Here is a 26,217-nt window from a genome sequence, read left to right as displayed (position 1 = left end):
TTGTATTTCCAAAAATCTGAAAATATCAAATTCATGTTCTACATCGTGTTTGATTTGTTGTCTAATAACTAAAATTTAAGCAGCAGTTGTTTAGCCATGCTGATAAGATTTTTATCAAAATAAAATATTATGCTGTAAAATAAAATATCAGCTCATGACGTATTATTAAACTGATTTTTTTGTAGTGTTTGCTATAGCACCATTGTACCAGGTCTGCACCAAATATTGTGGATACTGCTTTTTAAAAAATTACCATAATTACTTTTTTAAGGCTCCTGTTCAGAGTGGCTACTTTGTTATTAAGAACTGACTTAAATGATGACTTGCAGCACAAGGAACTTCATAGCATAGAGAGGTGGGTTTTTCTTGGGAGGAAAATATCTGGGTTTAGATATTTCATTCCGTTCATCAGGCTAATTATTTAATACTTTAAAGGCTTCAGACTAGTATATGTGTAGGGTACATAGAATATGTACCTTTATGCATTCTGTGCTTTTTTCATATTGGAAGATGTTATTTGAGGAAGGCAGACTGGAGTAAGATAGGCAATGTTAATCAGCTATTTAAATATGTGAGTTTTTCAGGTATATTCTCATGAGCTTCAGAACTATATCTTGAGTCTGCTTGCCATTTTAAAATTCCTTGTATTTCTTCCTCCTCGTCTTGATTTAAGAATTCTTCAGGTTTTTGATGCTTTTTTTCCCTGTTGGTGTGAGTATTGTAACAGGAGTCCTACTGGCCTTATTCAGTATTTAGATGCTGTAGAGTTCAGGGCCCTGTTGGGGAGACTTGCCTGAAGTTCTCAGTTGGTGGTGACGTAAATATTTAGTCCAACAGGCTTTCACATCTGCCTTCCCTTTTGATGCCTTTTACATGAAAAATACTCAAACAGCATGTTCTGTGTTTCATTTTAATACATATTTTTGTACTGATGCTTAAACACATTCATAGGCACTAGCATGGCAAAATACGTCCTCAGCCTACTGTATTAAAAGTTTGTGTTCATTCACTCTTAAGGCTTCAGGGATATTTACTGAATGCTTCTATTCAGTATCTTTTAAAATGATTCTTACGCAATATTTATGTACATAGGTATTTTGGTGGTTTAGCTTACCTGCCTTGTTGAATTCCTGCTAGCTATTTTGTCCAAGTATTTCAAAGTCAGTATAAACTCTGTTATTAATAAGGGGTTTTGTACGTACAGGTACACAAGGAAACGACTCTAATACATACTCCACATTCACTGAATTGTAAGTTAAGGCTGCTGCCTGTAATTGCATGATCATAAAAATCAGAACATATTTAGTATTTTATATTTTAAAATATGTAAATCTGAGTGTTGGAAATGGATAGAGTGGTGTTTAATGAATTGCAAAGCATTCAATTAAAAAAACTACAGACAAGTGAGTCCTCATTAGCCAAATTGCTTTCTCCTTCTTCAACATTCATTATTAATATATAGATATATATATTTAAAGCTTAAATTTACTCCTAGCAACTTCACTTTTTTTCTTTATTTGAAATGTTAATTTCGAATAATGATTGCAAAACCAGATGAGATCAGAAACAAAGGATTCTCAAGGAGCGATTTTTAACTTTTCTGTGAGGATTGTTGCAGTTGTGAACTCTTGCTTCTACAATTGAAAAAAAAAAATTTGATTTGGTGTTGCTTTCCTTTTTGAAGCTTTTCTCTGGTAGTTGGCAGTGAAGGTATCCAGATCATTTTCTGAAGACCATGTAGAGCTCTAGCAAGAGAATTCTTCCTTCTATGCCTGTGTATCAAATACTGTTTATTAGAGCAGGATTAACAAAGCAAACTTCACTGTTTAATACAGAACAGTAGACACTGTATATTATCTGACTGATACAGTACAGACTCAGCAAAAAAGCATTACTAGAGGTAAAAACATCTTGCATTACTAGTTAGGATCTGCAGAAAGTGGGTGTAAGAAAAACATATTGTAGCAGGCACTGGGATATACTTCCTGCAGTGGAAACGAGTTCAGATTACTTGCACCAACTGTTTTTTAAGACAGAATGAAGAAGAGGAGGATAAAATTATGAATGTCTAAATTGCTGTCATACTTTCAATGCAGAGATTCTATTTATGCTCAGGTCTGTGACGTTATCTCAGAAGCCAGGCACATAAATAACCTACAGTGAGAGTGGTGGGACTGCACAGTCTCTTCACAATGCTAGTCCCTGAGCACATCATCCAAGCAAATTGACCTATAGATAGATGATAATAGCACACTGATTTGCTGATGCATGTTTCAGCTTGAAACTGGGAGAGGACTGATATTATTTTGTAGTGACATTGAAGTTGCATTAAGGAAAAAAAAATAGTTTTCCAAATTTACGTGTTAGGAAGTTATGAAATGCTAGCATTAGGGCCTCCTGGGGGCTGCGTTATGAGCTTGTGATGAGCACTGTTTAACCCTGGGCTTTCAGATGATCTGGTTGGATGATATGCTCAGCAGCTAACAGTGGAAAAAAGACTGTGCAGTCCTGCCACTCTCATTGTAAGCAGTTATTTATGTGCCCACTTCTGAGGTGACTTGGTGATTGGACAGCATTTTCTTCTGGATAAAGAATTGTGAAATCTGAATGGGGGCAAACCAGATGTGATAGTTGGAGGAAAAATGTTGTGAGGAATTTTCCATCTGTGTGCAGTCTGTTTTTCAGTCAACACTATGTAATTGCATTTTGTCAGTTTAGTGTATGTGGGGGGTTCTTCTGGAATTGTAGACCGATGGAGAACTCCCATCTCCTGTATTTATGAATAATGTAGGCTAATACAGAATACTGTGGTATGTCCCATAGCAGCTCAGGTTACTTTTACAGCATGAAATTCTTCTATTGCCTGCTTTCTATGTTATGTTTGAAGCTTTGACCTTTAACTGGATAAGTTGATCAAGTACGGGTTTGATGATCAGGCAGTGAGGTGGATCAAGAACTGGTTGAAAGGAAGAAGTCAGAGAGTTGTAGTCAATGGGGCAGAATCTAGTTGGAGGCCTGTGACTAGTGGAGTCCCTCAGGGGTCGGTACTGGGACCGGTGTTGTTCAATATCTTCATCAACGACCTGGATGAGGGCACAGAATGTACCCTCAGCAAGTTTGCTGATGACACCAAGCTGGGAGGAGTGGCTGACACACCAGAAGGCTGTGCTGCCATTCAGAGAGACTTAGACAGGCTGGAGACTTGGGCGGGGAAAAACCTGATGAAGTTTAACAAGAGCAAGTGTAGAGTTTTGCATTTGGGGAAGAAAAACGCCATGCACCAGTACAGGTTGGGGGCTGACCTGCTGGAGAGCACTGTAGGTGAAAGGGACCTGGGGGTCATGGTAGACAGGAGGATGACCATGAGCCAGCAGTGTGCCCTTGTGGCTAAGAAGGCCAATGGCATCCTGGGGTGTATTAGAAAGGGTGTGGTTAGTAGGTCAAGACAGGTTCTCCTCCCCCTCTATTCTGCATTGGTGAGGCCACATCTGGAATATTGTGTCCAGTTCTGGGCCCCTCAGTTCAAGAAGGACAGGGAAGTGCTTGAAAGAGTCCAGCGCAGAGCCACAAGGATGATTAAGGGAGTGGAACATCTCCCTTATGAGGAAAGGCTGAGGGAGCTGGGTCTCTTTAGTTTGGAGAAAAGGAGACTGAGGGGGGACCTCATCAATGTTTACAAATATGTAAAGGGTGAGTGTCAAGACGATGGAGTTAAGCTTTTTTCAGTGAAGACCAGTGATAGGACAAGGGGTAATGGATACAAGTTGGAGCATAGGAGGTTTAAGATGAATATCAGGAAAAATTTTTTTACTGTAAGAGTGACAGAGCACTGGAACAGGCTGCCCAGAGAGGTTGTGGAGTCTCCTTCGCTGGAGACATTCAAAACCCGCCTGGATGCCTTCCTGTGCGATGTACTCTAGGTGACCCTGCTCTGGCAGGGGGGTTGGACTAGATGATCTTTCGAGGTCCCTTCCAACCCCTAGGATTCTATGATTCTATGATTCTATGAACACTGTGCTGGGCCCAGGCTAGCCAGAGTATCTCTTGAGAATGGATGCTGACAGATTATCTTTGTTTGTTTAGTTAGTTATGTTTGCATGGAGGATGTTACTTGCTGTGCAAGAGATAGCTTTTTTGGAGAGAGGAATTAGGTAGCATAATATGGTGAAGAATTTGGTTTCTTCTGCCTAGTGTCTAAAATACATGTCATTTAAATGATCAACATTCAGATTAATAATTAAACTTCAGCAATGAAATCTCATTTATTTTAATGTGGAAGAGACTGGGAGCTGCAGTTTTAGTTCATCATTGTGAGTAAGTGGACTTGTATGTTGAAACACAGTGGACACAGTGGACTTCTGTGTAATACTCATATTCAGGACAACTTCCTGACTGCAGTTTAATTTTACTTCTCAATTCTTTTTGCTAGAGAGAGTGTACAGTTAGAATACATCAGTGCAATTTTTTTCCTCTTACTGTAGTTCTTTAAAACACTAGTATTAACTTGGATCACCACCCAAATGACTGAGCTGTTTGTACTGCATGATGGGGGGGTGTGTGTGTGTATATTAAATTCCTGCCTGGTTTGGTGGAGTTGGCAGTCTTCCTTTGGTTAGTGCTAAATAATGGGATTAAATGGTTTAAGAAAATGCTACTGTTGTGCCTCATAAACCAGTGTCTAACCATTTCATTAGCTACTGGTTTTGAAAGATGAAGTGTGAAATGGTTTTCTACAGTATTCTTGCTTGCTTTGGCAGGCTTACACTATAACACAACTATAAAGTTCATTTTAGGTTACTGTTTGTGAAACATTATGATAAGATGATAGCAGTTATATCAAATAAAGTTCTGCTTCATGTGGATATACAGCTCTTTGTCAGTGTGCATGAGACCGCCAGCTTCTACATGGAAGTGCTCCATACTTAATTTTAGGTTGAATTTAGATGTCTAAAATGGCTAATTATCTCCTAATTTCACTTAATTGTCTGTATACTGCTTGCAGAGAATTCTATGATAGTATCGTATGGACACTTTTCCTTAGCATTTTGAAATTACCGTTTTCCAGTTAATCTGCTTTTTCTGTTGTTCATATGTAGGTGGTAATAGGAGCCTTTAAAGATGAATTTAAGAGAGTCTTTCTGAGATTCTGATTTTTTTTTTTTTTTAGTATAGGTTACTTTTGCTGTGTCAGTGTATTCATTTGTAATTAAGTAGACTGACTTTTTCCCATTAGCAGTTGTCGCAAGCCGGTACCGGGGGGCTATGTGGGGAAGAAAAGAACAGTTTCCCACATCAGTCAATTAGTATTGCACTCAGAATTACTGATTGAATCACTGGGAAATGATAGAAGTGTTTGTTATGGTTTTAATTGTTTTTAAGACTATTAGGCAGTTTAAACTGTTTCAATCTAAATGGTTCTTTCTAGTTTGCTGTGAGGTGCTCTGTGGAATATTGTTTTGAAATGTTCTAGGCAGTTGCTTCTCTGGAAGAGAAAGCTGATAGGTAGAGATCTTATATATCTGGAGTCTGGCTTAAAAAATTTCCGAGTGTTTTTCAATTACTTTAGTAGGAAAGGTTTTGATCTTCTATATGTGTTGGTCATACCAGTTTCAGATGTTAACTTACTTAAGTTTTTTTTCTTCTTGTTTCACTAATCTGTTTGCAGATGTGATGCAGATCCATCTGCCCTAGCTAAATATGTTTTGGCTTTGGTAAAGAAGGATAAAAGTGAAAAGGAACTGAAGGCATTGTGTGTTGATCAGCTGGATGTATTTCTTCAGAAAGGTATGGTCTTCATCAGAAAAATTAAGATTCAGTCTGTCTTGTTAATTCGTTCAAATAATCTTTTACCATGGCATTGTGCATGAATATCTTTATTAGCTTTGTTTACTTTGAAGGATGTCATTCAATTTTTTTGAAGTAATTAGCTTTAAAAAACAGATGTATAAAGTACAATATCCATATATATTAGGAATATGTTTTGAGTCTTTTGGTATCCTAGAAGAAAATTATGGATGTTAAGAATTAGTTTCAGAACTGGTAGTAGTGGAGCTCTGTATATATTCTGAAATATTCTTCCATATGTTTTATTAAGAGACATTGAACAATTCAGTGATGGAAACCATTTATGAAACATTGTAATTATTGACAAGTTTCTTGACTCTGTAGATGTCCTTTTATAATCTAGAATTTGCAGCAGAGTATTCTAAAAAGTACTATTAATTATTTTAACTTCTTGGTGAATGCTGATTTTTAAAAAAAGTATTTCTTTTTAAAGCAAATATTAAATGATATTTTGAATAATGGATGTTTGAACATTCTTTACTTTTAGAAACTCAGATATTTGTAGAAAAACTGTTTGATGCTGTGAATACAAAAAGCTACCTACCTCCACCAGAACAGCCGTCATCAGGAAGTCTGAAAGTAGAATTTTTTCAGCACCAAGAAAAAGAGACAAAAAAAGAAGAGGTAGACATTTACTTCATTTTATATTTGTCTTTTTTTTAATTCCTATGTTTTGCTTATGTGATTCAACTTCACCATGTTTATTTGTTTATTAGTAATAGTTCCCAAACTTATACTACAGCATTAAATTATGTCAGAACATTTGTGCCTCATATGTGGAGTACTGCTACACAATTTTTCTAAACATAAGTTGATTCTTCAAAGGTAAACGCAAGTGATTCTAACTAGGCAAATGTCAGTAAAGTTACTGAGTCGTGTAGGAGTTGCAGTACAACCTACCTTGCTCAGGATTGCTGTTGTAGTTATGCTGCCCTTGAATTAAAAAATCCAGGCTGCCATGTCAAATGGCAGTCCTCATTCCTACAGCTGCTTGATCTAGATAGCATCCTTATTCTGACCCAGGTGTTTATATTGTTCTTTGAGTCAGAAGTTTAGGTTTGCCCTTTTTAACAGCAGCCTAGGTTTAGCTGCATGAATGTGTTTAAATGTGATCTGAACCAGCTAACCCTGCTGAAAAGACCTTACTGAGTCACTCATTGAATATTCATGTCTTCCCACTTCTGTCACTGCACCTTAGTATGGATTTTTGTCCACCTATAGCAAAAGCAGATGTATATTAAGTGTAGCACGGTAAGGATTGCTTAATCTGCTTTATTTTTTTCCATTTTTTTCTACGATTTGAATATTCCTAGAAATAAAATTATAATCCCTTATGAAGATTCTCTAATTGCATTAGAAACAAAAATGTTTCAGTTCATTGCTACTGCTGACTTGGATCAACATTTTGAGTTGTTTTTATTTGATTGTGCAGAAGTCTCCATGATAGTGTACTCATGTTTTGATCTAATGTATATACTTTAAATTCAGATAGTTAAAGAGGAAGAGCGAGAGAAAAAGTTTTCTAGAAGACTAAATCACAGCCCTCCTCAATCAAGTTCTCGCTACAGAGAAACCAGGTGATAAGTTTTGCTTAACCTTTTGTATTGTATTTGTAATCAAATGGATTTTGATTTTTATAGTGTTACTAAATTAAATATTTTCTTTCTGAGTCATCACCAAATAAGCCTAAAAATAAGACTTTATTTTTTGCATATGTAGTTAAATGGCAAGGATATAAGTGACAGCGAGAATTGTCTCTGTGTTGTGCACAACTATCACATTTGAGTTTTATGATTAATTTTTATGTTAGTTTTGTGCTTTATATTACAGTACTCTGCTCAGTATTGAGATTGATTTGTGATAATTTTAATTTCAAAGACTTCCCTTCAGTATCTGTTATTTTTTGGTGTTTCCAACTTGAGGAAGATGCAGTATTGGGCAGAAATAGAATTTTACGTATGTTTTAAAATCTTATAAATGGTAAAGGTAAAATGTATAAATCAAATAAAATAATTTTAGAAGTCTTCTGAGAAGACAGAAGGTCCATAGTTAGATTACATTTTCCATAGCCATTTCTTGATGTTTTTAATGGTAGTTATGGTTTTAAATTACGGCTTCATGATTATTATAATTATTAACCTGCAAAATTGCCTGTTTAGAAGCCGTGATGAAAGGAAAAAAGATGAACGTTCTCGGAAGAGAGATTATGACCGAAATCCTCCCAGAAGAGATTCCTATAGAGATCGATATAACAGAAGAAGAGGGAGGAGTCGGAGCTACAGCAGGAGTCGAAGTAGAAGTTGGAGCAAAGAGAGACTGCGGGACCGGGATCGAGACCGGAGCAGAACACGAAGCAGAACACGAAGCAGAGGTACCAACAGTTGGTCTCTAAAATACGGTGAATGTTGTCTACAAAAATTAGATGCTAAACCTAAACACTGTGTTCAAGATGTACCAAAATTTCCTCTACTGTTCTTGTTTGTTCAAGTTTAGCTTGGTTGTCTGTGGGTACTAGGCTTACATGAATATGTTTTTAGTGCTTATTTTCCCCTCTTTCCCTCCGTTCTTCTTTAATACCTGTGACTGTTTCTCACAATGCTGCAAGCAATTTCTCAGCAATGCTGTAAGAGGGGCAGAAAAATCCAAATTAATTGAGTTTTGTTAAATTTTAGAAAACTCAGAGTCCGTTTTGGGAAGATCTAAAAATTAATACCCATCTGCGAAGACAGAATTAGGAGAAATTACCTGTTTGGCAGCAAAGGACTTGTCAAGCAGAACACAGTACACACAAGTACAGCTCTGTTTTATTTGTCTTGCCTCATTCTTGGTGTCATAGGGAGGGGCTGAAATCAATACGGTAAATGTTTGCATTTGTACAGTTATCTATAGGACTAAAAGATTCAGTACAGCTGTTTTTCAAATAAAGTGCCTTGAAAAATAAAGCTGTTTCTTCAGGTGAAATGAATGCTTTTTCCCACAGTAGTTGTTAATGATAAATTGAAAAGGAACATTGAAAGTTATTTTATAATCTCTTTATTCTGTTTTAAACACTGTAGAGGTAAGTAGTAGTGTGGCTTGAGTCTCCTGTGTATTATTTTTCTTTCTGTAGATGGGTCTTTGCTAACTCAGTCTTAAAAATAGTAGTGCAGAGTTCCTGAAAATAGGCAAGCAGGTATTTTCCAAACAATCTGTGAATGATCAAGTTAACATACAGCAGTTAAATAAAAATATTACAATGTGATTAAATCTTAATTTATGGAGTATTTTACATAAGCTGCAGCAGTGATATCTTGCAGACAATATCTTGTAGTGCAGGCTTTGTTTCTTTTTCTAAGTACGTTAAGAAAAGTGTTTTACCCACACTTACCTGCCATCTTTAGGACATTTTTAATGATGTTCCTTTAATCACTGAATCACAGAATGGCTTGGGTTGGAAGGGACCTTTAAGATCATCTAGTTTCAACCCCCTTCCATGGGCAGGGACACCTTCACATGTCATTGTGTGAGTCTGCCAATTGTGTCATAATACTTACTGTTTATTTTATGGCAATACTAGAAAATAAGATAATAGTTTATATGTATTCAGAATAAAAGGTTATGTTACTGCTGTGTCTGGCCAGCAGTGTTCCAAACTGTCAAGTACTATTATTTCTCCCGACATGATAAAGGTTTGTATGTGGTTAAATATACACATTTGAATGCACATAAAATGAAAATAAACAATGTGAAGATAGAACAATAACAGTGTCTTAAAACATAAAAATGTGTAACTTTTACATTATTTTCAAGTGGGGGCTACCTTTTTCTTGCCCATTCCTTCCCTTCATTCAGATTAATTTTCCATGTGAAGTTCTTAGAATAAGTGCATAACTACAGAAGACGTTCTGTGCTTGAAGTTAAATAGGGTTTCTGCTTTATTGTGAGTATAGCTGTTACTGAAATAACACTGCAGCTATGTACTTCTAGGATAATTATTTTTCTGATTAAACCTTTGGCATGTAAAAGTATGGAATAGTTGAGGTTGGAAGACACCTTTGAAGGTCATCTAGTCCGACATCCTATCTCAAATAAAGTAAACTGGATGAAGTTGTTCAACACCTTATCCAGTTGGGTTTAAAATAACTCCCAAATGGTGATTGTACAGGCAGTCTAGAAAACCTGTAGAACATTTCAGCTATCACTTTCATATTTTGAGTTGAATACGTGTGAAATAAAGATACTTACATAGGTTATTGGCTGTTTCTGGTAAAAATGTACAGAAGGAAGCATCAAAAATAATTACAGTTTCTTTGGTTTATCTCTTTTTACAGAAAGGGATTTGGGAAAGCCAAAATACGATCTAGATAGAACAGACCCATTAGAGAACAATTATACTCCAGTTTCTTCTGTGACAAATATTTCATCCGGCCACTACCCTGTTCCTACTCTGAGCAGCACTATTACTGTTATTGCTCCTGCTCATCATGGAAATAACACTACTGAAAGCTGGTCAGAGTTCCATGAAGAGCAGCTGGACCACAACTCCTATGGAAGACCTCCGCTGCCAAAGAAACGCTGTAGAGATTATGATGGTAAGTCTGTATTTTTTTACTTGCTTCCTGCAGCTGTAGTTAGTCCCTTTCTGAAAAGATAGAGGTAATTTTCCTTTCTTTTCCTAATCTCCTCTAATGCTGTGTTTTTTCTATTACACAATTATTGAAGGCAAATTTTATTTTTTTAATCACTTAGCTTTAGACAATTCTCTTAGTGTGCGTGTATTTTTTTTTTAGTTACTATATTATTTTATGCAGATGGAACATTGTGTACTTCATATTAAAAAAATTATATTAAAAAGTCCTGTTTTACACAGGTTTCCTGTCTTACATCATGTTCAGGCTAAGTATTGTATTTCGTAGTTTTGACCATGATTAACACCCTATGGACATTGTTCCTATTCCATCCTAAGAGGTAATTTTTAACTAGGAAGGTCTAGAGCTGCAACTTCCCAAGCTCATGTTAACCCAGTTTTTCATTGTGAGTGTCACAATAATGAGTTTTTGTGCTTATTTGTGTCTTAAAGTATCCTTTTGCATATCTTGTGCTGAAATTCACACAAGGGGCTGCTTCAGTTAACAGTGACTTACCTAATTCAGCCAATTGACCTCTTAGCTCAATAGAGTTTAAATTTCCTCCTAAAGTTTTTTTGTTGTTGTTGTGTAACACAATAACAAATTTAAGATCTAGGCCAGTTTACATTCAGAGCTCTGATTAGAATAGTGTGATTTAATTTAAGAAAATGGGAGCCCGAGCTCTCAAATGTTGGCAGAGTTGTACTAGTGGAGGATGACTTTTCCAGTGTACATTGTAGCAATACTGTGGAGTGAGGAGAGTTGTGAAAGGATAGTTTTGCTTTGAAGTTTTCTTCTAGTGCAAGCTGAGCTGCAGAACGTTGTTCTCATGGTCTTGCAGCTCTACAGGTCTTTTAGACAGGAACAAAACATGCAAGTGTGTATACTTCTGGAATAACATCTCCAGGAATGACACGAAAACTGTGTCCTTAAGTCTGTTTTCTGTAGCAGCTTATTACTGGAAATTTCTGAATATGAAGCATATAGTAAAGTTTTGGAAAACTGATATAGTTGTCCTCCAAATTTTACTGTTGGTTTTGGTTTTTTCCTCTAAATTTCTGATTATTACTAAAATGTCAGTAGATGTCTCTTCCATTTGCTCTTGTCATGGCTGTTTGTGTCTTCTAAACTGAAAGCTCATCTCTCTTTGGTGGCTAATTGGTTCCAACATACTGCTCTTTGTGTTTGCAGTTCCACATTTTCTACTTAATGTACTCTGCAGAACTTCTGTTTTTCCTTAATATTTCAGTTTATATATTCTATAACTCTTCCTGAAGATGAGGTAATACAGACTGCTTTTCAGCATCATGTTTTGAGGATGTGGACACTCAGCTTTCTTCCTCTTTTACCAGAAGATGTTTTAAGCTTCCTCCACTATTGCATTGTGTTTTGTTGGGTTTCTCGTGGGGTGTGGTTTTTTGTTTTGGTTTGTTTATTTGTGGGCGCTGTTTCTAATCATAGAATCTTAAAGTAGTTTCAGTTGGAAGGGACCTTTAAAGATCATCTCATCCAGCCCCCCTGCATAGAGCAGGGACATGTTCAACTAGATCAGGTTGCTCAGAGCCTCATCCAACCTGACCTTGAATGTTTCCTGGGAGGTAGCATCTACCACCTTTCTGAAGCGACATGTTCCATTGTTTCACCACCCTCATTGTAAAAAAATTTGTTCCTTATATCTAGTCTAAACACACTCTCTTAGGTTAAAACCATCACCTGTTGTTCTGTTACAGCAGACCCTGCTAAAAAGTCTGTCCTCATCTTTCTTACAAGCCTCTTTTATATACTGAAAGGCTGCAACAAGGTATCCCCAAAGCCTTCGCTTCTCCAGGCTGAACAACTCCAACTTTCTCAGCCTTTCCGTCACTGGAGAGGTGTTCCAGTCCTCGGATAATTCTTGTGGCCCTCCTCTGCACCCACTCCATTGTCTTATTCACACGTAAAAGAAAAGAAGTGAATGCATATTAATTTTTATTTGCGTGTGTATATTTAATATTTGCGTGTTTGTGTATATATCCACATTATAGTACATATGTGTGTAAATAACAAATTGTTTTGCTTTTAATTGCATAAAACTACATCAAAATTGTCTTAATTCATTCTGCAATAATTGGAAAAGAGGAAAAAGAATTTGAGTAGGTTCTCTGAACTTTAATAGGGGTTTCTCAATCCCTGCCTGTACACTTGTTACTTAGAAACACTGTATTTATGTTAATGTTATTCCACCAGGGTTTCACTCTTTGCTTTCAGTTCACTGCAGAACTCTTCAAGAAAACTCTTAACTCCTACCTTTATTCTGCTAGAATGTTGCTGCAGTCTTTCTGTGTGCTGTTAAAATGAAGTTAAATGGTCAGTTTTATATTCTAGTTCTGCTGGTATGTGAAATTCTTCATTTACAAACTACTGCATTACACACAGAACTTCTCTTAGCTACTCTGCATTAAGCTACAGCTATTGAATTACTAATAACAATTATTTTTGTTTTGATGTTTCAGAAAAGGGTTTCTGTATGAGAGGAGACATGTGCCCTTTTGATCATGGAAGCGATCCAGTAGTGGTAGAAGATGTCAATCTTCCTGGCATTCTGCCTTTTCCAGCACAACCCCCTGTTGTCGAAGGACCACCTCCTCCTGGACTTCCTCCCCCTCCACCAATTCTGAGTCCTCCTCCTGTTAACCTTAGACCTCCAGTGCCACCACCAGGCCCTTTGCCACCTAGCCTTCCCCCTGTAACAGGTAATTAAAAAAGATTAAACCGAATTTGTTAGTAGAAAAGCTTGTATGTTACTTGAGTTGTATGCAGTGCTAAAAGCTGTTTTAGGAATGCCAACTCTACTTTACAGAGTTTTGCTTTGCTCTACTGCGTCATAGCTTATGCCAAAATACTTGGTTTTATAGTGATGGTTGCATGGTTGGTTGTTGTAAAATTTGCATGTTAAGTGGGAATCTTGAATATATGGGATAGTATTTTAACTGTGCTTAAGCAAAAACATGGCATGGCAGAACTTAGTTCTCTGAGTTTTATAGGAGAAATTGTCTGAAACTGACTCTTGTTAGAGAAGAAGGGAAAATCCTGGAAACAACAAATACTTGGCATTTCAATTGTAATGCTAAAATTAATGAGAATTCATGACCCCATCAAATTTACACCTGAAAATGAATTTTGAAACTAAATTTATAAATGAATTAAGAAAATTCTCCAGCTTGCTTACTCTTTCATTAGAAAGTACTTTGGCTCAAGTACTAAAAATGACATAAAGACTTGTGTGCCTGACTATCATTTATATAAAATAGCAGTTCAGTATTCAATTCCCTTGCATGGCTTAAGAATTGTTACATTAGTTTTATGTGAGTATTCCTTTCTCTTTTTTATTAACATAGGTGTCTCATTTGGTAAAATTATTCAACAATTGATATTTGATATTGATTGGAAGTTTCTTAAAATGTTTTAATTTCTGGTTGATAGTGTATTAAAGTAAGTACTGTATTTATTTCACTCAGTATAGAAAGTAAACTATTGCTAGGGTTATTGGTTCTGCCTCAAATATTATTTCTGGATCTGTGTGGAAAGTCCAAATATGTGACTTTGTATCTTTTCCCAGAGCCTGATTTTGCCAATGATTAGATTGAAGGTCAGGCTTGACTGTTCTCCTTTGAAAGTGTCAGTTACCTGTTGTAAAAAAAAGTCCAACCAACCGATTAAAACCTCTGTTAGATTAAAGAAGGTTCCCTTGGACTTTCTAGCAGAATTTCAGTGGTATTCTTGGGGGTTGGGAAAAATAATTTCCATCAAGTTAGTTATTGTCATTTAATATTTTTGTTATAGATTATTAAATAACTTGTTTCTTTGAGCGAGTTTTTTAGACCTTTAAAGATACTCTGTTGGTGAAGATAAATGCTGGCTTAGCAACTGAATTTTGCTTATAGAAAGAAAGCGTTTGGAGAAATACTAAACTATTCAAATACTTTTCTCTGTAATCTAAGTTCTGAGTCATTTGCTGGCGGGGATGGTTTCATATGAATGAATGGTTCAGCATCGTGTCTGTATACATGCCCTCTCACCCCCTTTATTTAATAGCCTTAGAATCATTTCAGGTCAGTTTCTGTAAGAGTTGAGTGTAATATAAGTCTAGTGGATGATAAATGAATATAGTGTTATTCTTAATTTTTTTACAGGACCACCCCCTCCCCTTCCCCCATTGCAGCCTGCTGGCATGGATGCTCCCCCAAACTCAGCAACTAGCTCAGTTCCTACTGTTGTCACAACGGGTATTCATCATCAGCCGCCTCCTGCTCCACCCTCTCTTTTCACAGCAGGTGTAGTACTGAGGCTTTGCCCACAAGGTTTGCTAAATAGAATAACATTGATTTATATTATACTGTATGTTTTAGAGATGATAATTTCGTAGTTTAGGAGAACATGTTTGTATCATTTAGACTGTGACAGTAACTTAACACTCGTTTTTCCTAAATTACTTCAGAACAGAAGTAAAATTTGCATGTAAAATGTTAATCTTGACTATGGAATAATATTTTCATTGTGTTTAAGCAGAAGATGTGTCATGATAGTTTTTTAATGTAGTGTTTACACAGCTCTTCCATTGTAATTGTTTCTTGTAATTATAAGAAATAAATTTGAAGACTTTGGGGGTTTAACTGCAATTTATTTTAATTAGACAATTTCTTTGTTACCAGAAACGTATGACACAGATGGCTATAATCCAGAAGCTCCAAGTATAACAAGTACTTCAAGACCTATGTATAGGCATAGAGTACATGCCCAAAGACCAAATTTGATAGGACTCACATCAGGTGATATGGATCTACCACCTAGAGGTATGCTGTCAAAGTTATGCTTACTTAGTTTACCTGGTCTTCTTAAATTAATGTAGATTGAGGCAGTTTTCAGAGTATGTAATACTGGAAAGCGTTGCATATGTAAAAATCTTCAGGAATTTAGAGAAGTTCAGTTGTACAGAATTACCCTTATAGTTGGTTTGTGTGTGCATTTTTACAGGAAGAATGAAATCTCTTGCTGCAATACTGCACAATTGACACTTGGCTGTAATAACTGCTCACAGTTAATGTTTCTGTAACAGACTCCTAGGGTGATTTTGGTTGCGGAGAGGAGGGAGTAATTTTTATCAGATAGCAGCCAATTATGCATGAGTAATCTTAATGTCATACTTCCTGTGGCTCTGGGAGGAAACAGCAGCATACAAAATGAGAAGGAGGAGGGATAAACCAAATTTTAAAAATTTGGATTTGTTTACATTTGTACATATTTGTATTTAATAATCTTACATTTCTGTTGGTGTAGAATTCCTGTTCTTCAGCAAGAGCCACTCCTCTCCCATCCCATCATTAAATCTTGCTCCTGCATGTTAGTGCTCTGGAGTACTGTACATTTCTTATCACTAGTTTTTTTGTGTATGCCATCTAATAGTAAAATGGAGGTGTTAGTAGAAGTTGTGTGAGCCTCAGAATATTGTGTGGAACATTGTCAATGAGTGAGTGCAGTCATCTTGAGGCAGCTGCTTTCTGTCACACCCTTTTGTTTTCCTTACATATGATGTTACTGTGACAAAATAAAAGTTACTAGCTATTTTGATCTGCTACAGCGTCTGTGGATAGTTAAGAAGAAAAGCCTGTGCCCAAGATTTGATCCAGTTTGAACAAGGATCATAGTAATTTCAAAGTAAACAGGCTTTTCATTGCAAATTCAGTGTCACAATTTTTTTTACAATCAAATACACAGAAAATACAAAAATATACTGTAATATCTTTGTCTGTTTACAGAAAAACCTCCTAATAAAAGTAGTATGAGAATAGTGGTAGATGCTGAATCCAGGAAAAGAACAATTGGTGCAGGGGATGGTGGAGTTCCTACAAAGAAGACTTGGTTTGACAAGTGAGTGATCATTAACACTAAGTTGGGTTAATGGTTGGAATTTTGTGGAGCTCTTTTCTGTAACTTGAAACATATCTAAATATATATATAAATTGCAAGCAAGGTAAGCTGTGAATAAGCTGGCTGTACTAAAATAAATCATGCTGTAGTGTCATTTGTATTTGACTGTCTACTCTCAAAGGCAGTATAGAGGTAGCTGAAGTTGCTTTGGATGGTAACAAGATCTACTTCCAGAAAGCTGGAATGGCCTATGAAACAGAGAAGCTGCAGTGTGGTGATTGTTAGGGATGATTGATTTTAATCTTGAGATTGTATCGTTGCTATTTTGTATTGAGTTGCCAGGTGTGTTACTGACAGAAGATACAGGGTTTAGTGCTTAGTTTCCTGATATACCTGGGGTAACAAAAGGTTGGAAGAGATTTTATGAGTTTACTGGGACTGAGGAAAGCCTTGAAGTGTTAGTTTAAACCTTAGTGGCAAGGTTCCATGGAATAGCTGAGAAATAGCTTTTTGAGAGAAGTCGGGACTTACGCAAATTCCTGTGAAATATCTCACACATTTTTGTGCTGGGTTGTGCTCAGAGTATCAGTGGGGAAATCTGCAGCTATAAGGGCCTGTGTGCTGTTCTCTTCTACACTTTCCTAAAATTGCATATTTATTTTTTTTTTAAGTCTGCAAATCTGTGTCTCATTCACACATGCTCCTCTGTAAGCTTATAGAATTTAACATTGTGTTTGCTAGCTTGCTATGGATTTCTGGCTTGATTTTTATTTGTTGCAGGCAAAATTTTAACAGAACAAATAGTCCAGGTTTCCAGAAGAAGGTGCAGTTTGGAAATGAAAATACAAAACTTGAATTGAGGAAGGTTCCCCCAGAACTTAACAATATCAGCAAACTTAATGAGCACTTCAGTAAGTTTGGAAACTTAGTCAACTTGCAGGTAAGAATCATCAAAGAGAAGGCTGTATGCTTCAGTTCATGATATAGAAGCAGTTGCTAAAAGAATGCCATTTTTTTTTTAACTGGTTCCCTGAAACTATTCTCATTATTTTCTCAACTTGTTTTTTAAACATGATCTAATTGTTTTTAATGGAAGCAGAAAGGAAATGTTATGGTCTTATTTAGATTTTACGCAAAGGTTTTCCTCCCAGGTAAGACTTTAATGATACATTGAAAATTGATGGGAAGTGTTATTTCTTCACCCTTGTTCTGAAGTTTGGGTCTGATACCATAAACCCTCTATTTTTTGAGATAATTTGTGAATACAGAAAATTTGTATTTCTCATACAGAAAGCAGTCCCTGTGTCCTTATAAATTACTTCACGATGCATGAGTGACCCACATTTATAAGCAAAAATAAGCAAACAATTGCAGAAGGATAAAAGAGAGATGCAATGAACTAAGACCTAACTTGAGTTGATGTTACATACTGCAATCTGTGTTATGTCAGTATTTCATATCCAGTCTCTAAGCTACTGAGTTTTCTTAGTGTTTCTTTATCAACAAGTTGTAGATGCTAGCTACTGTCTTCATGTACACTTTGTTGTTTGCACTGAGAGGTTGAATGAAGTGGCATAATACAGTGCAGAATAAATCTCCTGTACCTGTTTGAACACTGAGGGAATTTAAATCTCTCTTAATTGCTCTTAAACATGTCTTAAGCCTTTCCATACTTCACCTAAGAATATGGGTGTTAGGAGGCAGTATAATTTAGTAAGCCAAGTAAAGTGATGTGTGGATGTTTACAGAGAGACAGGTACACAGATACTGCAACTATGGTCTTCTTCCAAAAGTTTATAATTTTGTCCTCTGAAAGTGTCTAAAATAATACAGTAATGCTAATGGAAAACCATAATCAACTTCGTTGTCTAGTTCTGATACTAGACAAGACATTTATTAACTGATCTCTGTATTATTTGTAGCAGTTTTCTTCCCTTCAGTGATGCTTTCTCTTGTCTCTCAAGCAACTACTCATATTTACAATTAGAAATACTGTTTGACTGTTCAGGTATTTTACTTCAGTTTGTTTGCCTTGGGTTTTTAACTTTAAGAAAAGTCTATCAGGTTAATCTCAAGGTTGCTTTTTAAACAGGCTTTTCAAACAATCACAGACAGAATTTATCTGCTGACCCATACTGGGTTTAAAAGTTAGTACTAGTGATTTTGTGATAACTAAGGCACAAATGAAAATGCTACATGGGTAAGTTTTGTTGTTCTGTTTTACATCTTAGGTTGCATATCAAGGTGATCCAGAAGGTGCGCTTATTCAGTTTGCCACACATGAGGAAGCCAAGAAAGCTATATCAAGTACAGAAGCAGTATTAAATAATCGTTTTATTAAAGTTTATTGGCATCGAGAGGGCAGTGCACCACCAATCCAAGCCACCACACAGAAGGTAGAGGATCTAAGTCTATTCCATCTAGAATGTTGCGTAAAAAATACAGTATTTCAAACATTAAAATATGCTTATAGAAAGTAAACGAAATACTTGGGAAATAATGAACACTTCATGTAATTCTTTTCCAAAAGTTACTCTTAAATTGTAGATTCTTTGACCTCAGATACAACAGTCAGGAGTTGATTAGCAAGATAAGGCTAAAGGTATTTAAAGAAAGCCCTTCTGTGACTTACGGAGAGTTCGGCTCTATGGTCATCTCACGTTAAGTAAGATTTGATGCCACTGTCTGCCAAATAACATATGTTAGCCAGTATAGGCTTTTTTTTTTTCTTCTGGTGTGCATAAGAAAGACAGCAGTTACACTTCTTTTCTTGGGAGGTAATCTGAATTTTCATCCAAAGGGAGCTGTTTTTTCCAGTCTATCTTTTCTTGTTGAGCATGCGTACTGTAGAAAGTAGCAGTAGAATTTGTTTTATGCAAAGGTACCTATATGTTTGTACAGATATACACAAGTATGTATATATAGAGAGGACATGCAAACAGCAGTGTAAGAGAAGAGCTGCACTACAGAGGCTAAATTTTATGGAAATGGATTCGGGACATTTTACATTTTTAAGTGGAGTGGGAGGTGCTGATGTCTTCTGCCTGGTATGCAGTGACAGGACATACGGGAATGGTTCAAAGCTGCATCAGGAGAGGTTCAGACTTGACATTAGGAAGCTTTTCTTTACGACAAGGGTGGTCACACATGGGAACAGGCTTCCTAGAGAGGTGATCAATGCCCCAAGCCTGTTAGCATTTAAGAGGCATTTTGAATAATACCCATAATAACATGCTTTAACTTCTGCTTAGCCCTGAAGTGATCAGGCAGTTGGATTAGATAGATGATCACTGTAGGTCTCTTCCAAGCGAACTGTTCTATATATTTGAATTGTATTGCATAGTGGAGTGCATAATTATCATGTGCATAGTATCCCTGGCAACTTTTTAATAATATGAAACAGCAATTATTGTTACAGAGTTTAGATTAGTAACCTGTGGCAAGCCAACTCAGATTGGTTAGCAGGTGTAGTGGTTCTACTCAAACGCAAGGAAGTGTGGATTCTCTCTAGTCATTTAGGTTATTGGATAGACAGTCTTGTCAGTTAGCTCCTGGTTTAGGCAAGTCCTTCTAAATACCTGAGTATCCTGCTTTACTAGATTTGTTGTAAGTGTAGAATGCATTCTGCACAGAAAAAAACAAGGTAGACTCTGTAGAAGCGATTTGCACTTATTTATATACATGATAAAATGAACAGGTTGCTAGAGGATTCTTTCAATTGCTGCTGTAAGTTGTGAATCCCTCCTTTCTGGGGATGGTGTATGTTGTCATCACTCAGTGTCAATGACCTCATTTTCCATAGCAATCCTGCTGTAGGGCATTTTAGGTAACAGTTTCCTTTCTCTCCCCATTTTGTAACAGTTGCCCTGGTTTTTATCTACAGCAATGCAGTTTTAACTATGCCTGTCTCACTATTTACTGAGTTACTGTCCTTTAGATTTGGTTTTGGATTCAAATTTATAAATATCTTTGATGTGTGATCTGAACTAGTGCTACTCAAAATGCTTTTATAGGCTTGATTTACATCACACAGCCACAAGAGGGCAGTGGAGTATGTATTTTGCTTTCACACAATCATTTCTCCTGAGTAGGATAGCTTGCATAGTTGTGGACATCAGCTTATTTGTTGATTATGCCATCCAGCTTGGAGTATTAGCTGTGTATTTCCAAACAAGTATCTGATATGTATATTTATTTTGCTCAACATCAATTTTAAATAGTGTTACAATTTTTTAGTGATGTTTCTGGCTTCCCAGCACACCACTTTTGCCAAGTTTACTTTGATAGTTTGAGAATAATTCCCTTCAGTACCATGGGATAGTATTAAGGGTTCCCATTTCACAAAGGACAGCCTTTAATTATGTGTCAGGAACGTACAATTTGAAGTCTGTTGTGGGTGATAGGGGGCACACAATGACAAGAAAATATTAAACAGGAAAGTGCAGTGTTTTAATCTTCCTCTACCCCAAAATGTAAAAGTTACCAAATTGTTGTGTCAGTAAACAGGCATTTTTAATTCATGAGCCTTTCAGGAACATGAATATTTACTTCCCTTTTCATTGAAATTCATATTTTATGTCATATCTACAAGTAGTGTGGAAACTTTTCATACAGTACCTCACAGTATTTGGATTTTTTTCAAGATTTCTGCTGTAGTAATTAATTACACCTTAATTTATTCCACATGTATTTATAATGATTTCCAGACAGAATTTTTTCTGTGTCAGGCACTAAAAACAGGGTTTTGAAATGCTTTCAGTGTAAAATCAGTTGACTTTTAAATTGTCCTTTCAGTAGTATCTGGTCTTGCACAGTTTCTTGATCATTGCTGTTTCCTCAGCAGGATTGCTTGGAAAAATTCTTACTGTGGAAATTTAGAAAGGAGTGGAAGTACCTAGTAAAGATTATGAGAGTCAACCATAATAAATCATCAAATAAAAGGCTTCTGTGAGGATGCAGAAATAATGTGCTGTCCACATCTGTGTTACATATAAGTGGTAGTACTGGGCTTAAATGGCATCACAGGAGATTTAGGTATTAAGAAGCATTTTCTAATGCTAAAGGATACTGAAACACTTTTGCCTGATGAGGTGATAGGACCTCTTTCATGGGAAATCTGTAAGAACTAGATAAATACATACTGTCAGTAATAGCTTATGTATAGCTAACTTTGCCCTGGAGTGGAGGAATGGATTAGGTGACCTCTTGAGGGTCATAAATACGACAGGAAGCTTGCTTAGAAGCATTTTTTTTTGGTCTGAAGTCTTAAGGTTTTTATAAAAAAAGAAGTAGTAAGGTGTTAGCTGTCAGGGCATATCCACAATAGATTAAGGATTAGCTGTTCTTTTTTCTTTTTCCTCAGTCCCATGACTGCATATCCTTTTTTTTCCAGTTTTGTCCAAGTTAAGCACATAGAAGATGAAAAATGACATGCTGATGTAAAAAGCAAGTCTTTATGACACAAGTTTGTATTCTGCCTTCCCATAACTAAATGGCTGATGATGAAAGATTTGTGAAAGGAATCAGAAGACTACTTGTTCAGTTCTAACAGATGGAAATTAAGATATCCCAAGTAGATATTATTAGTAGAGTTGTCTGATCACTTCTGTGAGCTGCAAGTGTAAAATAGATGCTGTTGCTGTACGCACCATGCAAATAGTCAGTGTAACATCCTAAATCTCGTGAAGTGTTTAGTTTTTCCATCAGGTAAAAAAGCTATTGAATAATAGAAAGGAGGAAGAAGTGTAAATCTAAATGCCATTGCAGAAATTTCATTGTGTATTACTGAACTGTATATGTAGCTACCTTTTTGTTAATATTATGTGCTTTTTTGGGGATGGGGTGGTGTTACAGGTAATACAACCCTTAGTTCAGCAACCTAGCTTACCGGTAGTGAAACAATCAGTCAAGGAGCGATTAGGCCCAGTACCTGCAAGTAATGTTGAACCTGCAGAAGCACAGAGTGCCAATACAGAAGTCACTCAGGTATGTATGACAGTAAAAGAATCAGTTGCACGATTTTCTCTCTGTAATACGTTCTGTAGTGTTTTAGTGTATCTGTTACAGTTACTCATGTAGTGCAAGTACACATTTGCTGCTTGTAAGTGGATCTAGTTTGATTGTGGGTGTTTTTTTGATACTAAATTTTTCCTCAGTGCAGTGACACTTGGCTGTCTTACCAAAGCATGAGGCTTAATTTTTAGTATGATAGCTTTTGCTTACTTAAAAAAAAACAACAAACCAAAACTAATGTTCAGTAATGTTGCGTTAGTTTGTAGTGTTCAGATTTCAAAATGAAGTTGGTTTCTATCCAAAGAACTAAAAGCTATTATTTTACACATACTGTGTTTGTTAAACAGCTAAAACCATTAGAAACCAATGGTCAGCATCTAAGTGTTTTCAGTATTTGTAGGTCATCCTTAATACAATGAAGAATGTAACCACAGTACCAGTATGAATCATGACAGAATCTGGCATGTTACTCCCATTAGAAATAGCTGTTAAATATTTATAATCTTAAAAGTATTTAATTATTAGCATTGTGCCATTACTCTAGTTTTACTTCTGAAAGGAAGACCACCACGCTTCAGAAAACATTTGTAATGTAAATTCAAGCAACAACTTTATGTAGTTGATTCCTGCAAATACCAGATTATAAAACACAAAAACTGAAGTGTATTTAAAAGGGCCTGTGTACATAATGCTCTGCCAGCTAATATGTCATAGATTTCTTGCAAAAAATATGTAGTATAATCTTTGATTCCAAATTAGGCTTTGTCTTTGTCTTATCCAGTCTATTTATAGATGTATATTATCTGTAAAATAAAATGGCTAAAATTCATTTTATAAACAGTTTTCATATTTTTCTTACATTGTTGCTTAAAAGTCTATGGTTTATTAATTAAATATTTTTTTTTCTAAATTCCTAACATTTGGAATCACAGTTAAAGTATTCTTAAAGTAAAGTATATTTTAACTATAATTTTTTGTTTGTTTTCTTAGAACGTGACTAAAATACCTGTAAAGGATAGATTGGGTTTTGTGTCAAAGCCAGTTACTCCAACAACTGAAAAGGTAAGAGAATGTCTCTTATTCTCTTCCTCTCATATTTAATACCAGCAGGATGAATTTTATTATAAAATCTGTTGTGTCAATATTAAGTTTGTTTCATAACTATGATTAATGTTATTTGTTAAAGGTTTATGAAGTATAACTTACTGAAACTCTGCAGATGGCTAAATGCTTATAAGAATGCTAGGACTGAAGCTGCTATTCTGTGTTTTTTGTTTTAGTATAATAGGTTCCATTTATTCAGTCGTGAAAATAAATAGGTATGTTTCAGGATTCTGAGTTGTTAGAAGAATGCAAACATAAACTTAAAATCAAAACCAAAACTGTTTTGACACTACATAGGAATCTGTAAAAGACCTTTCTATGAAAACATTTGGGGGTTTTGTGTCCTTTACGAGGTCATGCTGTAAACATTTCCCTCTTATATGGTCTTGCAATTTGCAGTACTTGTGAAAAGATAAAAGTGGAAATTAATCAGTATAGGAAAGACAAAGAGAGGTAAGGTGGCAAAGATGTGTCTGAGTTCTGGTTATAGTTAAGTACGTTGCCTAGTGGTTGCAATTTTCAGAACACCAGAGTTGTTGATGTTACATTAGTAGCAAGATTTGTGATGGCTATTTCCAGGTCTTTTTAGCATCTTAGGGGGACAGGCTTTCCCAGTGTTCATAACATCCGTTTGAGAAGACCTTTGGTAGAAAGACAGCAAGTTTTATCCAGTAATGAGATTCCTCTATCTAGGTTTATATTTCTATTGGGAATTGGCTTGACCTGAAATGAATGAAGCATCCACACTGTATTTTCCCCTCTCCCTCTCCTTCACCTGCCCCCGTACAGCATGGCATTTAATGCATTTAGTGGAGTCTAACAAGTAAAATTCACTCCAAAGACTGTGTGCTTTACTTAACATACCAAGGTAACAATGCTTAATGTTGAGTTGTAATAGTAGAAGGTGTCTCTTAGACTAATTTCAAGCTGAGCAGTCCACTTAAATCAAATGACCTTGTCTTCTTATATTTTGTTTTTGGTTTGTTCAGTTGCATTCTTTTTGCCCTAAATTAGTTGCAGAAAATATATCTTACTGCATGTTCCCAAGCTACATTTTACATACATAGTATAACTTACTTACAGGAAGTCTTTCAGTTTGACTGGAAATACTGTTTTCCCCCTCCTTCCGTAACAGTTATTCTGAAACACTTTTCTACAAAGAGTATGTTAATGCTAAAATGGTTTTCTGGTGTGTTGTCTTACAGTACAGACTGATTCTAATTAACTGTTGGCCTGTTCAATGGACTGGTTGTGAAGAAACAACTTCCTTTGGCAATTTAATAAGGGTCTGAAACTTGGTTTGACCTGTTTTTACTGCTGTCCTTTTGCAAGGAAATACCTTGCTCAGTTTGCAGTGACAACAAACTATAAACATTAGAAATTAAAAGATTTACCACTGTCAAAAAATGTAGATGTTGTGTGATAGATGTTTACTTTTTTGTTTCTTACTGAGCAGTTTGATGAGAACTTTTCATTAAGAAAGTGGGTAGCTATGCTTCCAAGAGGGCAGGAGGAAAAGGAGATGAAATAGTCATCATGAGACCTTTTAAGATCTGTATTTGGTCTTGCGATTTATGAACCTGTGAAGAGATTCACCCTATTTCTTCTCTTTAGTGGTGTTAAGAGATTTAAAAGACATTAATATCTTGCTTCTTGCCCTTCTGTATTAGTTGATGTAGGTACGTTTGCTGTGGCATCTCTTCTTATATTAGAAGAGATGAGGAATCATGGCTCATTCTGCCATGAAGACAGTTCAGAGCAAAAAAGGAGCATGTCAATATTTTGTCTTTACTCGGTGCTCAGTTTGTTTGTAATGTTGCCTGTCCTAAAGCTACTTTCTAATAGGAACTGTATGATTGTGGTGTGCATACATTAATGTGCTTCATCTTATTTTTAATGGCCTGCTTAGAACATTTTATGTACCTTTTCTAATACCCCATAACATACTTTTTATTTTTTCCTTGTTCTCCTCTCTGCACTGCCTACTCTAGAAAATGCTTCACTGTGGGAAGAAATAGTATGAATAGCACAATGAAGTGAAAAGCTTTTATATGAAGCATTCCTTTTGTAACTTCTGATCTCTTAATATGTCTTTCTAATGTTTCTTGGCTGTCTCTTGTTTTTTTCTTGTTGGTGGGCATCATGTCTATTTTATGGAGACTCTGCATGCATCTTTTAATTTTCAACACATACATATATTATTTTTAAACTCCTGAAAATTATACAAATTGCATAATTGCTGTGATCTGCTAACAAGGCAGACAAGATCATGCCTATGTTCTCTTCAGCACTTAACTGTGGATTTTTCAATACTAACATGGCCAAAATGTCTTTTAAGGACCGTGATAAGGAAAGAGAATAGTCCAAATCTTTAAGTATTACGGCGATGTACATAGTATATTTAAGAGAGATTGTAAGGTAGACAACTGTGTTCTCAGTAAGTCATGGAGAAACTTTCATACCTCTTTACAAATATAGGAAAGAGAACAAGAGAGACATAGGAGTCTCTTCTTTGCTGTATGATGTTGAAGACTTCCCTGTACTTGAGTTACTTGTTGTAGATTGTGCAAACTTGATTTTGCACAAACTGCATATGAAAAGGAACTATTGTACCTACTTGGGAGCTTTGTCTTGAAAATTACATTAAATTTTTGCTTGGAAAATTCTTGCAGCCATGAAAAATTGTATTTTAAACTTCAAAACAAACAAAAAAAATTCAGCTATTCTTGGGGAAATATCAGCC

At 35.9% G+C, this 26,217-nt stretch overlaps 1 protein-coding gene across 4 annotated transcripts in view; it reads left to right on the top strand.

Moving 5' to 3' along the window:
* The window catches only part of RBM26 (RNA binding motif protein 26), a 53,132-nt gene that overhangs the window by 6,426 nt on the left and 20,489 nt on the right, over positions 1-26,217 (top strand). For 2 of the 4 annotated variants that reach the window (XM_051608399.1, XM_051608396.1), the window contains exons 2-14: positions 5,666-5,784; positions 6,332-6,468; positions 7,333-7,421; positions 8,004-8,215; positions 10,155-10,415; positions 12,944-13,183; positions 14,624-14,791; positions 15,143-15,283; positions 16,247-16,358; positions 17,139-17,298; positions 18,590-18,754; positions 22,212-22,343; positions 23,361-23,432. In XM_051608399.1, the coding sequence (XP_051464359.1) occupies positions 5,666-5,784; positions 6,332-6,468; positions 7,333-7,421; positions 8,004-8,215; positions 10,155-10,415; positions 12,944-13,183; positions 14,624-14,791; positions 15,143-15,283; positions 16,247-16,358; positions 17,139-17,298; positions 18,590-18,754; positions 22,212-22,343; positions 23,361-23,432 (2,008 nt within the window). The remainder of the gene's footprint in view (positions 1-5,665; positions 5,785-6,331; positions 6,469-7,332; positions 7,422-8,003; positions 8,216-10,154; positions 10,416-12,943; positions 13,184-14,623; positions 14,792-15,142; positions 15,284-16,246; positions 16,359-17,138; positions 17,299-18,589; positions 18,755-22,211; positions 22,344-23,360; positions 23,433-26,217) is intronic. The other 2 variants (XM_051608397.1, XM_051608400.1) reach the window with 2 other exon arrangements.

This window comes from Apus apus, chromosome 1, assembly GCF_020740795.1.
Source record: "Apus apus isolate bApuApu2 chromosome 1, bApuApu2.pri.cur, whole genome shotgun sequence".
In the NCBI taxonomy this organism is placed as follows: Eukaryota; Metazoa; Chordata; class Aves; order Apodiformes; family Apodidae; genus Apus; species Apus apus.
Note: the sequence above shows the minus strand (reverse complement) of the source record. Positions and strands in the feature narration are given on the sequence as shown.